Source organism: Glandiceps talaboti, chromosome 14 (genome assembly GCF_964340395.1).
Source record: "Glandiceps talaboti chromosome 14, keGlaTala1.1, whole genome shotgun sequence".
NCBI lineage: Eukaryota > Metazoa > Hemichordata > Enteropneusta > Spengelidae > Glandiceps > Glandiceps talaboti.
In genome coordinates, this window is record NC_135562.1 from 19,005,626 (window position 1) to 19,018,404 (window position 12,779).

Below are 12,779 nucleotides of genomic sequence, written 5' to 3' on the forward strand. Positions count from 1 at the left end.
GTTGATGTAGGACATTGCTTGATAAGAAAAACAACGACAAATCTCTGGTCATCATCGTAAAGTATCCACCAACGCTTCAGCGAAAAAACTATGCTCTAACTTGTGAGCGAGAATTATCTCTGGGCTAAAGTACTCAATCCTCGTATCATGCACTTGGCGTTTGACAATCATAATTGAGATCCAGAATTATCTCACAATACAATTTAATGGTGTGTATGTTTACGGACTGAATTCGGGCAGACAGTCAACAAATGTAGTAGATTATATTTTATGACTGATAATAACGACATTATGGGCCGTGATTATATATTGACCGTGTACTATCCGTAACGTCAACACCGTACTATCAGTCAATAATTATACCGATTTACGACATGTCAATATACTAAAGGAGGGTGCGGTCAACTCACCAAAAGTAAACAGACATGTAAAATGATATGAGAATAGTGCTAAGTATCTAGATGTAAGTTATTGACCCTGGCGTTAGCCTGGAATCCATGCGAATGGGGGTTTGAATTCGTTATTTCCAAATCATGAGCTCGAGGAATCAAAATTCAAAATCCCAATTCGCCTGGATTCTAGGCTTTCCTAGTGTTGGTTTAGAGTAACTTATTCGGGAATAATATTCGTACATTTGTGTATCTTGTATTATTATAGCAATAGCTTATATTAGAGTCAACTCGCGTATAGTCTAGTTCCTATACGGTATCATTATGATTTACACCTCCACTCAGACGTGGTTTCGTTAGAGACCACGGGGGCATCCAGACTAACTCGTGTAGCTATTTTGACTGTCGTCGACGACTTCCCGCATAGTGAACATCCCCATACGACTTGTCTCTAGGCTGTATATTGCAGGTATTGATTGCAGGCAGAATATCATTGCCACTCACCGTTGTGAGTCTAGCATACACTAACCCAGTCCATACCAGACCACGTTGGCATCCAGACTAACAAACCCTAACCCAGATCTTAACCCTAATCATATAGTTGCGAGTGTACTGCCCTGTTAACAGTAATGTTACATATATTCGGTTAAAATAAGTTTCAAAATATTATGGGGGTCACCATACAAATTATTTGGATAGAGATGAAAATGACAGTCATTTCGATGAATCCAACATGGCCGCCGAATTCTGTGTTGATTCTATGGGAAACTAAAATATTGATGGTTTACTTGACAACAAGATGGTGACCCCCCCCCCCCTCCCAATCTTTTATCTGGCAAAGTTTGGAGATAATTTAAAATAACTTTGATTTCAGGGAAATTTGTCTCGAAAGCGCCTTACAACACTGTAACATAACAACATATACTACGTGTGCTAGTAGATTGATCCAATATGACCTTATGATTCCTACTGGATGTTTATGCGAGGTGCTAAGTTCCTATGGCCTTGGCTTCACTTCTTTGAAGGACGTATATTTTTGTTGTTAAGGACGTGTTAACGCTACTCAAATGTCATTTGTAAGTACGCGAGAAAATTATAACAAAAACTTTTGGAATCGAGTGACATTTTGCAACTTCATAGAATGAGTGTCTTGCGTCAATACGGGTTCACCTATACCACACGTATGTATAGAAAGTTGAAAACACTTCAGAATCTTTACAAATAGAGGACGACTAGGCATGTTCAGACTGTTGAATTGTCCTCAATAATATTCTTATCATGTAATTATGTCAGATTGTAAAAGTAACTAAACAAACGTCATAAGTATTTAATACATGTTAAAGGTCGATATACATAGTGGTAATGTTAGAGTGTGCAGTCTAATTTGATTTGAGGCGGCGGCGTTGCTGTTGTTCTTGTTGTTGTTATTGTTGTTGTTCCTGTTGATTTTGTTCTTGTTTTTGTCGTTATTTGTATTACTATTATTGTCTTTGTCATTGCATTGTTGTTGTTGTTCTTGTTGTGTTTGTTTATGGTTACCTTTGGTGTCGTTGTTGGATTTGGTGTTGTTGGATTTGCAGTTCTTATTCATGTCATCGTTGTTTTGTTGTCGTACTTGTTGTTGTTGTTGTTGTTGTTGTTGTTGCTGTTGTTGTTGTTGTTGTTGTTGTTGTTGTCGGTGGTGGTGGTGGTGGTGTCGCTGCTGTTGTTGTCGCCGAAATATGCTTCATTTATAGACACAATAGTTGTTTGCAATGTGAGGTCGACCATAGATCTTTTTGGGGTCGCCGCCAAGATCTATAGGTCGACCATCATGCTATATTTGTCGCCGTTAGTCTAAAATGTAGTCGTGTGCCGAGAGCAGGCAAAATATCCCTATATGACTGAATTCTAAGCTACATCGTCGTCGCCATCATCATCATCGTCGTCGTCGTCGTCGTCGTCGAGTTGTTGTTGTTGTTGTTGTTGTTGTTGTTGTTGTTGTTGTTGTTGTTGTTGTTGTTTCTAAACGACTAAATGTGTGTCCATGTTATAAGGTTTATGCTAGAGACTGGTTTGTTTATAGTTTCATTTCAAATGTCTAAATACAGAAATGCATATAAATCTTTTAAGCTTCAAACTGTGTTTGTTGACATGTGTTACTTGACACATGATATACCTATCCAGCAGGAAAGACAGACAAAAATGTGAAGGGTTTGCCAATAATATAATTGTTCCCATACCTAAGGTTAAGACTGAATATGTCACAGGCGAGCATTCTCATTTGAAGGTGCAGTTTTTTGAGGAATAATCACATCGTCGAATGAGGTCTTCACCTACTCTATAGAGGCTTTTAAAAGAGAACTTAAGAAAGAAATATTTTAATGTGTATTTGCTGTTGTATTTTATTGCACATTTTGTTGCATGTTTGTTTGTTCTGTTTTTAACTTTTCAGTTCAAATAAAGTTTTTTTCTTGAATTGTTTGTCGTCAGTTTTCTTTGTATGGCTGTACATCTTGTACAGAAGGAATCATTTGGAAGCAAGTATTTTTGCACTGTTGAAATGTTTCCTCTGTATATGAAAGACAAATAAATAAAATAAATAAATAAACAAATAAATAACATCTGTGAACAGCGTACACGGGAGGTTCGCGTCCACAAAATTACATCACGCTCCCACGCTCAATGCATTTCGAGTGTTACGCAGCACGGCTTTTCATTCACTACACTATTTTTAGTATGTAGCGTCTCGCTTACTTACCAATGAAAGGTGGATGGTGGAAAGGGATTTGCCTTCCCCTACATAACAAACCTAACCATGTCGTAAAAGTAGATCGGTTGTCAAACAGCGATGACGTATCTAGTACACTACTGTAGCTGAGGCACCCCCCCCCCCCCCCCCGCCGTGTTCAAAATCAGTAGTAAACTCTAGGGTCATTTTACTACTTTTTAAGTTTTTTAAGCTGACACGTCTTTTACTCATTTTTCATTATAAATCCTACACATATTTGATCAGTGTGTTTGGATCGGTGTCGGATATCTCAATTTCATTTTCCTTCTGGCGAGACTAAGTATCGGTAATTTAAAACGACTAGTTAATCAACTTTTTTTCCCGACTGCCATTAGTGCTTTTAGTTTCATTTTTTTGTCAAAGAAACAGAAATTGTATTGCGTGGCCCAAGTAGGGTAAGAGTGTTGACCGAATGTATTAATAGAGACGCAATATCAACACTGCAAACAACGGCAAACCATCACACACGACATTAATGATGAATGTATCGACATATATCAGCTAAAAAGTAAACCCTTGACGCCGTCTCAAGAAGTAGAGTTACGTAGAGACAGAGAGGTGAAATATCATACTCTGTCAATGCTACATAAAATTACCATTCGTCAACCTACATTCATTTTCTCAGAACAAAGCTAGCAATAAATTAAATTTGAAAAAAAAGAACGAGGAAATGAATATTCAATAAGTATATAGAATAAGTAGTTTTTTGTAAACAACGATTCCCTTATTTTCCTTCGTATGTTGCCGTTTGTTTTCGATTTTGTCGTTCCAGGTGTGAATGATCCTCGGATGAGACAAACACTCAAAGAACGACAAAACCGAAAACAAACGACAGTATACGAACGAAATAAAGGTAAATAAGAGAATCGAGCCACAATCCTAGATTCTAATCAGTTCGGTAAACACGTTATGAAATAAATGTTGATTATATATGATCAATAGATAACATACAATGTATCAAGTAGGACACGGGTATATAATACATACATCAATCAATCAACACACCAGATCGATTATTCAAATAGAGATTAATATTTTAATCAGTGTTTCTAGGAAGAAACAACTCGTGTGTCGCTCCATGTGTTTCCATGGTAAGCATGCATGTTACATCATCTTGAATACTAATTCGGATTACTTGATGATATTCAAAGTTCTATAATTCGAAATACAAATCCCTGCATTTTCTCTTTCTCTCTCTTATTTGAAGAGATTGGTTTTGATATGTCGTGTTTGTTGAAGCTACGATCAAATGGGTTGACATCGACGAACGTACGTTCTACAATGCGAATGTGCGCCTTTATAATATTAGGAACTGCTATGTCCAAAATAATACTTATTTTGGAATGACTGTACAAATGACCGGTGACTTCTATCAACGTTCGTTATACAAAATAAAAGAAAGAATTACATGTAATTTTGGTCTCTAGCTTGTAGTAGACTGTGTACTTTTTATGCGATAGCGAGGAGATAGTAGAGGCCTAGAAGTGACGATTGATTTATTGTTATTGAAAAGCCGTACAGATATCATCATTGTCTTACTTTATTTTGGTAATGTTACCACTTTTCCTGACATCCTGTTTCATTGTACAATTTTTATTTAAAATTAAAGCTGCACTAGATACAACTGGAACTTAAAAAAAAATTGGTGTTTTTTTAACTGTAATGATTTACTCATAATATCGTACACCCTGAACAATATTACATGTAAATCACCTATGGTGCACATGTTTGTGTAGCAGTACACATTGTTTGGTGCAATATATCCATTGAAATTAATGTTTCGGTCCGCACCCCAAAATCAGCGCCCCAGTGAATCATTATTCCAGCGTATTACAATAATAGTTTTATATAAAATAGACCTCTAATTATCATGTACAATATCTAATTATTGGTATTTTAACAATTTTCAGTGAATATAATGTTGGTTGTCTGATGGCTAGTTACAACTAGTACAGCATTATAGTATATTACAAGTTGAAGCTTCTAAAGGGTTGGATGGAAACTAATTAGACCACAGTTATCACAACAACACTGACTTTGAATTGTGATACCAAGTTCAAGTATTAATTTTGATTTGATGAGAAGCCAGTCATTTTTTGCCATTAATTAATCATATTGAAATTCCCCATACCATTTTTTTAAATCCTCAAGACCGTCTGTAGAATATACCACGGGCAAGAAATGTGGTAAAAAATTGGGTGACAAATATTTTTCCCAACATTGGATATATTATGCTGGATTATACTTACTCAAGTATATTTTTGGAAAATTTGGGAAGAGTAATGACGACTAGATAGACCACCATGGATATACCACTACGGATAGACCGCTATGGATAGACCGCTATGGGTAGACCACCATGGATATACCACTATGGATAGACCACCATGCATGGATAGACCGCTATGGGTAGACCACCATGGGTAGACCACTATGGATAGACCACCATGCATGGATAGACCGCTATGGATAGACCCCCATGCATGAATAGACCGCTATGGATAGACCACCATGCATGCATAGACCGCTATGGATAGTGGTCTGAGGATATAACGAGAACGAGCAATGAAATGGAATACATCGGTGCCAACAGCCGACTCAGACTTTTGAATACATTTGAAAACGATACATTTCCACAAATTCAAGCTGATAAATTACTTTTTTTTCTCGAAACTTAAGGTCATATGACAAATGAAGTTTGCTCATATTCTGTTTGGCTTTACATGGGACTGTACATTAAACTTGAAGCTATACGATGGATTTAATTACCAACTTCTACCCTTCTATACATTTTGTACTGGACCTAAGACAAATGGAGTGACTATCAATTCTTGTTTTTCCATGAATGTTTGACCCTTTTTTTATTTCAATTTAATTTAAATTCCAGTATTACCAACGGGAGCAAGACCCATTTACAGGCTCCTTAAAATCAAAGTATAGATACATAAAATTACATCATGCGCAACACACAGGTGAAGTTACTGACAATAGACACATATCTAACATAATTCAACCACAAATTAATAATAAACTTCAGCTTTAGACTAGCTTCGATGGAAAGTTGTCACTTGGTGAATTTGTGCCCAAATATTTGCGGAAACTAAAATGAAAGAAAACTCTCTAAAAAAAAGAAGAAAAAAAACAGATCGAGACTTCGAACTGTAATGACCTATGGTGAATAATAGGTCACGCCTTCCACATTCTCTTCCTAAAAAAACACGTCATTAATTTTTCCCTGGGGACAATTTAATAGAAATTAGACTTTTAGGAATGAAATAAGTTTTCAAATCTTAGGATATTTTTTAATGACATCCAAATATGTAACAAATATGTCCATTAATTTTAATTTTAATTCAAATATCCATACGCGACACAGCTGCAAATGATTTCAGATCCGCCATTTTGAATTGTGTCATCAAATTTTGGAAACATAGTTTTCAAACGGAAAAGAGACTATGATTGTATTTTTGGATGCAATGTATTCTTACCTATCTCCTGACCTTAGACCTTGAGAGTGATGATAAAAAGTTACAAAATGTCGTCCTTAGGAAACTAAAATTTGGAGGTGAAACCACTTCGACTTGCTGACAGTAACTTACAAAAGATGGCTATTTTTGAAGGTTGTCTTCGAGATAGCAAACCAAATGATTTTGAACACTAAACAATGTTTCCCTATTATCTTGCCTTCTTCATAAACTTCTTCCTCTCTTCACAAATCAAGAGACGGTTACATAATTTCGTCAGACTTAAATTGAAAGAAGGGTTGATACACAAGCCATGTTTCCTTTCTACCGAATAGCTAGCTCCAGACGATACAATTTAATAGTAGGTCATAAAGTCTTAAGATATCTCTAAAATGCGGATGTGTCCTTCTTGACTCTAAGTATGAAGGATGGTCTTTTGTCGTCGCCATGGTAACTGAATAGAAAACGTTAACATTTAATATGCATGAGCTTTCACGATTACATGTGATTATGCGTCGTTAAACCGAGAAAAGTGGGGAAATTCATGAATTAGAATTGCGCTTTCATGCATCAGACAGTGGGAAAGAATGTCAGCCCTCATTTCCTTAATATTTTGTGATTCTAATCGCGAAAAAATCAGAAATTTTAAACAGATTTCCTCTACAATGTCTATTTCTATACTTTGACTCCAAAATGAAGAAGAACTTGTCAAAAATTTCCAATTTTTTGATAAAAATTTTGGTCGAATAATTTAGGCGCGGATATACTTTGACGGTGCGGTGGAGGTCAAATTACATTATGTGACGAAATGTGGTCCGGTTACTCCATTTTAAGCTGAACTCTTTGTGTTATGAATATGATCATTTTAACTCAAAATTTCGACATAATTTCACTGAGGTTGACATCTAAGAATTCAGCCTACACATGTAACGAGTTACGACTGCCAACAAAGTTTACGAAGATATATCAATTTGCTAGAACAGAAATGATGGGAAAAGTTGCAATACCGTTGAACGAAGAACTCCAGATCAGGAGAACCTGTTGCTGTGAATCTGAAGATCGCCCCCGGCCTTTTCGTTAACAGCATAGCTATGAGCATGGATCATAAGACCGACATATGTCTGGAGGGATTCGTAAGATAAACAAAACTTAATTAGATGGAAAAACAACCCTAAATATCCCCACCCTTCAGCTGTTTTTAAAAGCTTCGTTGCACATAGTCAACCATGAATAGGTCGCACAGAATGAATATTTCTACCGTGAGGGGAGATGCGCCCAGGTGAACACACGTGAAATTCCCCACAAATTGTGAGGCATGAACGTACAAGTTTGGACGGTCTTGCGTGTCTTGGGAGTGGGCTATGGTCTCTCCCTGGCATACATTTAAAGGGTCCTTTTATATGCTCTTATTTGAAATTCCCTATAACTGCTTGGAAATTTTGTGAAACCACTAAATGCAAAGGACAGCCAATATTTAGCCTGGAGTCAAATCGTGACGAGATTTTGACTGTATATCGTCTTCCCACAAGACAGACAAAATCCCTACATGATTGATTCTAGGCTATCGCCAACTTAACCATTTCGTCCCGTTTGGGGTAGCTATGTATCATTTTACGCTCCTCCGTTGTCCAACATTTACTGTCGTGTGTGCATAACATGCATAACGATGTTCGAAAACAGTGTTGTACCAAGAATGCATACACTGAGGCTCAACAAATACCATCGTACCACGGGGTGATACAAAGTACAAAAAACACACAATAACATATTCTCTGTGTAAGACAGTAATGTGAACTCATACAATTATTAGACGCTGATATTAAATGAAAACTGCACTGTGTCCAAATTGTAACTAATGATATGGAAACCCAATATTTTCGATCTCTATAGTGAGGCTACTGTCGAAACTGTATTTTGCATCAGCTGGTATTATGTTTTAATGTCAGCTAGGCTTATATCACAACCAGAGCAAACCACCAATAAGGATGTGTTTTGTGACTTTCAAATAAGTGTGTATTTGGTCGGCGTTCATTTGCAAACTAGATAATGACTAACAATTATTTAATACTAGATCTACTAAATGTTATGTTTTTGTCATATTCATAGACATATCTTTGTTGGCTTTTTATTTTGCTTACACAGTCGTTGAAGATTCCGAACTCGATTCACATATATGAAGTAAACTAAGGCAGGTGATAACGAATATAAACTACCTATGAAAATCAGTTCTTAAAATTTCGACCTGGTGATAAAGACCGGAGATATGTGGTCCGATAACTCAGACACAGCTTCGTTCAAACTCCGGAGATTTGTCGGAGTTCTCGCAGCGTCTTTTTCCAGAGCAGTGTTAACTTATAAAAATTATTCGATATTAGTAAATTATTCTACGTGCATTACTCTGGGTGATAGCAACAATGTGACTTTTTAGATCCACACATTTGACTTATGAACTCCATTTATTGACCGACTTGATACTGTAAATCTCTAGCAGATCAAAGTTTTTACGGATCGTGGTAACTCGACAAGTTGTTGTAAAGCTAAAAATATGTAGTTTGTGGAATCTTGCTTTCCGTAACACCCTAGTATATCCATTGTGGTGGCTTTTTAATTTCCTCAAGTAGTAAATCGTCAGCAAGCTATTGCCTTTGTCTGGCTTTACGACCGTCTGTACTAACACCGTCGTATATGTGTCATCGCTTGAGTTGAACAAGTATAGTGTGTGTACTGGCTAGGTTTAACCCAACATAAAATAAGTAAATGACAAATAGACAGTCATAAAACCGTACAAAAGTACACTATATTTGTGTTGGAAAAGCACTTTGCAAGTTGTTTACCCTTTCCACATCTCTGTGTGAACTGCTTAGCACAGTAATACTATATTGTCTACACCCAATGTAATGAATTTCGTCTACCTTCCTTTCTCTCTCCCGACAAAGAAAGGACGCTTTCGATCGGTGTTTTTTTATCAAGAAATAACCGGTATATTGTTTCTTTCTAGGCGTTTATTGCTGACTGTGAAACAAAGATCAACGATTGCCCGTAAGTTCAGAGAATTCTTGGACAATTTGAGATCTGAGATCATTTTTTTGTGGGTGCGATAAGAGTTACGACTTGCAGGGCGACGAGTCACAAGTTTCTGAAATTATTTGAAGAGTCTTTCTCCGGTAAACTACAGAAACAATGATAGATGTGTGTAAAGCAATAAGAAACTAATTTGTATGTTTGGCTAAACTTTAGAAGTTAATGAGACGTCCATTGTCCCTAGCGACCTGCTTTCTACCGTCCGTGGGTAATAGAGAGAGTGTCGCCGGGAACAAATCGAGTTCATACGAAGAGAGTGACAATTGAGCGTTTAGCTTTCAACGTGTCTGTTGGTGTCTATGTTTGGTTTCTCGACGGAATTCCTGATATTCGGGAGTCAATATTGACTTTGCAACTTGCTACATTTCCAGCATTTTTGGACAAATCCTTCGACTTTAACATGTTGACTGAGCAATTACCACCGAAAACAACAGGTTTGCCATATTAACGGACCCTCTTTCAGTTCTCTTTTCAGTCCATTTTTTTTGTCTGTGCGAAGAACTATTGTTATCACTCACAAGCTACTGAGATCGGCTTAAAGCCCATGTCGAACTCGGATGGAATGAACGCAACAAGCGTTAATTTCGAGTAAATAATTACAGGTTAAGAGAAATGGCGTAATGAAAGAAATGAAAACAACTTTAGTGAATGGATGATAGGTCTTGAAAAGACTCCCATTGAAAGGAGAGTTTCAATTAAGACGAAAGAAAAACTAATTATCCAAAAGAAAGTGGCTGGGTGAGCACCAACAAAATAAAGCAAAACATCATTTTAGGACCCCTCGAAACAGTGGGTCATCTCCAACATTAGAATAGAGGTTTGCCAAGTGTTTATTTGAACCTAAATCGCACACTTGGTGGTAATTTCACTGAGTAGTCTAGACGTTGGCCATATGAGGGCACAAACTCATTTACATCCTTTTCATTCAAGTTTTACTCGGTACAACAGATGTGATTGGAAATATGTTTTAAGCGCCATCGAAGCAGTTACATACGGATCGCTTAGGACGACAGCTCGTTGAGTCGAAACGCGCCGGGCATTAAAAACAGCGCAGCAACTGGTGAAATCATGCGAAGTTGATCAATCGCACTTTAAGTAACATTAAAAAGACTAAGAAAGGGTATTGAAAATAGTCGAACTGGAACAGACCACTGTTCTACATAGAACGTGTATGACAATAAAGAAGTTAATAGAAAAATGTTTAGATCACCAGGCTGGTGCATGTAGTCGCATACCAATCGCACACACAACGGTCGACTGGGCTTTATCTTGTCTACCACGTCCAGCTCAACTAGACCCTCGCTCAGTGCACTTGTAAACTGAGCTATTTCACTAGTCAACGAACGACACACGAGACTGGCTATAAGACAGCGAGGGACTCAGCGATTTATCGCGTATAAAATCAGGCCCAACGTGAAAGAACTACACATAGAGATAAAGATCGCTTCAACAACACGAACACATGCATGTCATTTAATTATTTACAGTTGTTAAGAATCAAAGCGCGGTCAGTTCGTGAGGGAAATAAATAAATACCAATTTAGCAGTGTAGGTTGGCTATAGCCTGACCGTGCGTGACTGAAATACGTGTATAAGAACGACGGTGTAAACAGAGGGACAAATTTAAACAGATAATGTGAATGCAGGAACAGTACGCTAAATTCATCAGTTTGTTGTACTCCATGACGAGACTTCCTTACTTAAGTTACTTCACCATCTTTTAAAATCTCAAGCCGCTTGCTAAATTATGGAAATTATTTTCATATTCTTAACATGTATTGTTTGCTAATAATAAGTCACTCACCTCTTGTTGTCCCAACGCCTCGATATTTGCTCTCTGATGAAACTAACTGGAGACAAAGCGCGAAGAGAAAGAGTAAAGTCCCAGAGAAATCCATCGTGGATGTAATGTACTCGTTGATCGCATTTAGAAGTACCCCTGTCTATTCCAAATTCTCGAGGCCAGTAAAAAACGTCATTCGTCGTGTTTTCACACCATGCTCACCGTGATTTCACAAATATTATATTGAAGAGTATACGTACTGGTTTGTATGATCGTCCAATGAGTCACGAAGCCCGTCCACAATAATAAGGTTTCAATGCGGCTGTCAAAAGTTCTTACAGTTGACAATTACTCTTTCATTCTTTCATTATATGTACAGAACAATGGTAAAGTAAATGGCTCTTCTATTAAGTGGCATCTACTCCCGCCTATACCTAAAAAAGGTCTTACAGGTGATAACTCGGAGGAAATCACCGCTTGTGATATTGAAATTTCCCTACGTCATCAAACAAATTCCAACACGTAAGATTTCGTTGCCGGGGCAACATCGTGTGTAACTATAACTTGAATAATTTGTATCTTTGCATTCCGGCTGAAGACCATGGGAAATGACAACCCGAGAGAATATACAGGTGTGTGGGTAAGCCTATGGGCTTTGATTTGAGCCTTTTTTACATACCGAACAAATATACTGTAATGCTTCATTCTCGGAAGATTTCTCACCTCAATTTCCGTGAGAAATGGGTTTCTGGGTTTTCCCAACTGTCCATCGCACCGGATAAAGACTCCATTTTCAAATGTGAATATCAAAAAGAAAATAATTCCTGGTGAAAAAGTGCCTCGCAACGAGTCCCCAGTCACGTGATCAGCTTCAGCATATAGACTGGTTTGGTCTTCAGGGAAATGAAGTATATTGACCTAATGAAGCCAGCCCTCTCCTCTTTCAACCTTTACTCTTCGACACCGTGTCCTCAAACTAAAGTATCACCAAGGAAACAAGCTTCAAAATCGCCATGACGTCACTTCCTGTACTGTCGCCGAAAAGCAAAACTATTCCCTTGGCGGCTTTGTTACCAAGGCAACCGGAAAGTGTTAAGAACGTTCGGGGGGTGTGTGTGATTGCTCTTATAACATTGTGTAATCGCCATTTAATAAACCCATGTTTCGATAACACATCCCGTTAGGAATTTTAATTCATACTTTCAAGTACATGGCATTTTCAAATTGTAAGGCAGGTGTCAATTATTTTCAAGTGGTGGTATTTTATCAAGTTTGGCGCGCTGTCCCGTCGT

The 12,779-nt window shown here is 37.5% G+C and overlaps 1 protein-coding gene across 1 annotated transcript in view; it reads right to left on the bottom strand.

Annotated features, from left to right (window-relative positions):
* The window catches only part of LOC144445673 (R-spondin-2-like), a 25,504-nt gene extending 13,746 nt beyond the window's left edge, over positions 1 to 11,758 (bottom strand). Inside the window, exon 1 of the mRNA XM_078135310.1 lies at positions 11,509 to 11,758. Coding sequence (XP_077991436.1) covers positions 11,509 to 11,602 — 94 coding nt within the window. The 5' untranslated portion in view covers positions 11,603 to 11,758. The remainder of the gene's footprint in view (positions 1 to 11,508) is intronic.
* Between the last annotated feature and the right edge of the window lie 1,021 nt (positions 11,759 to 12,779).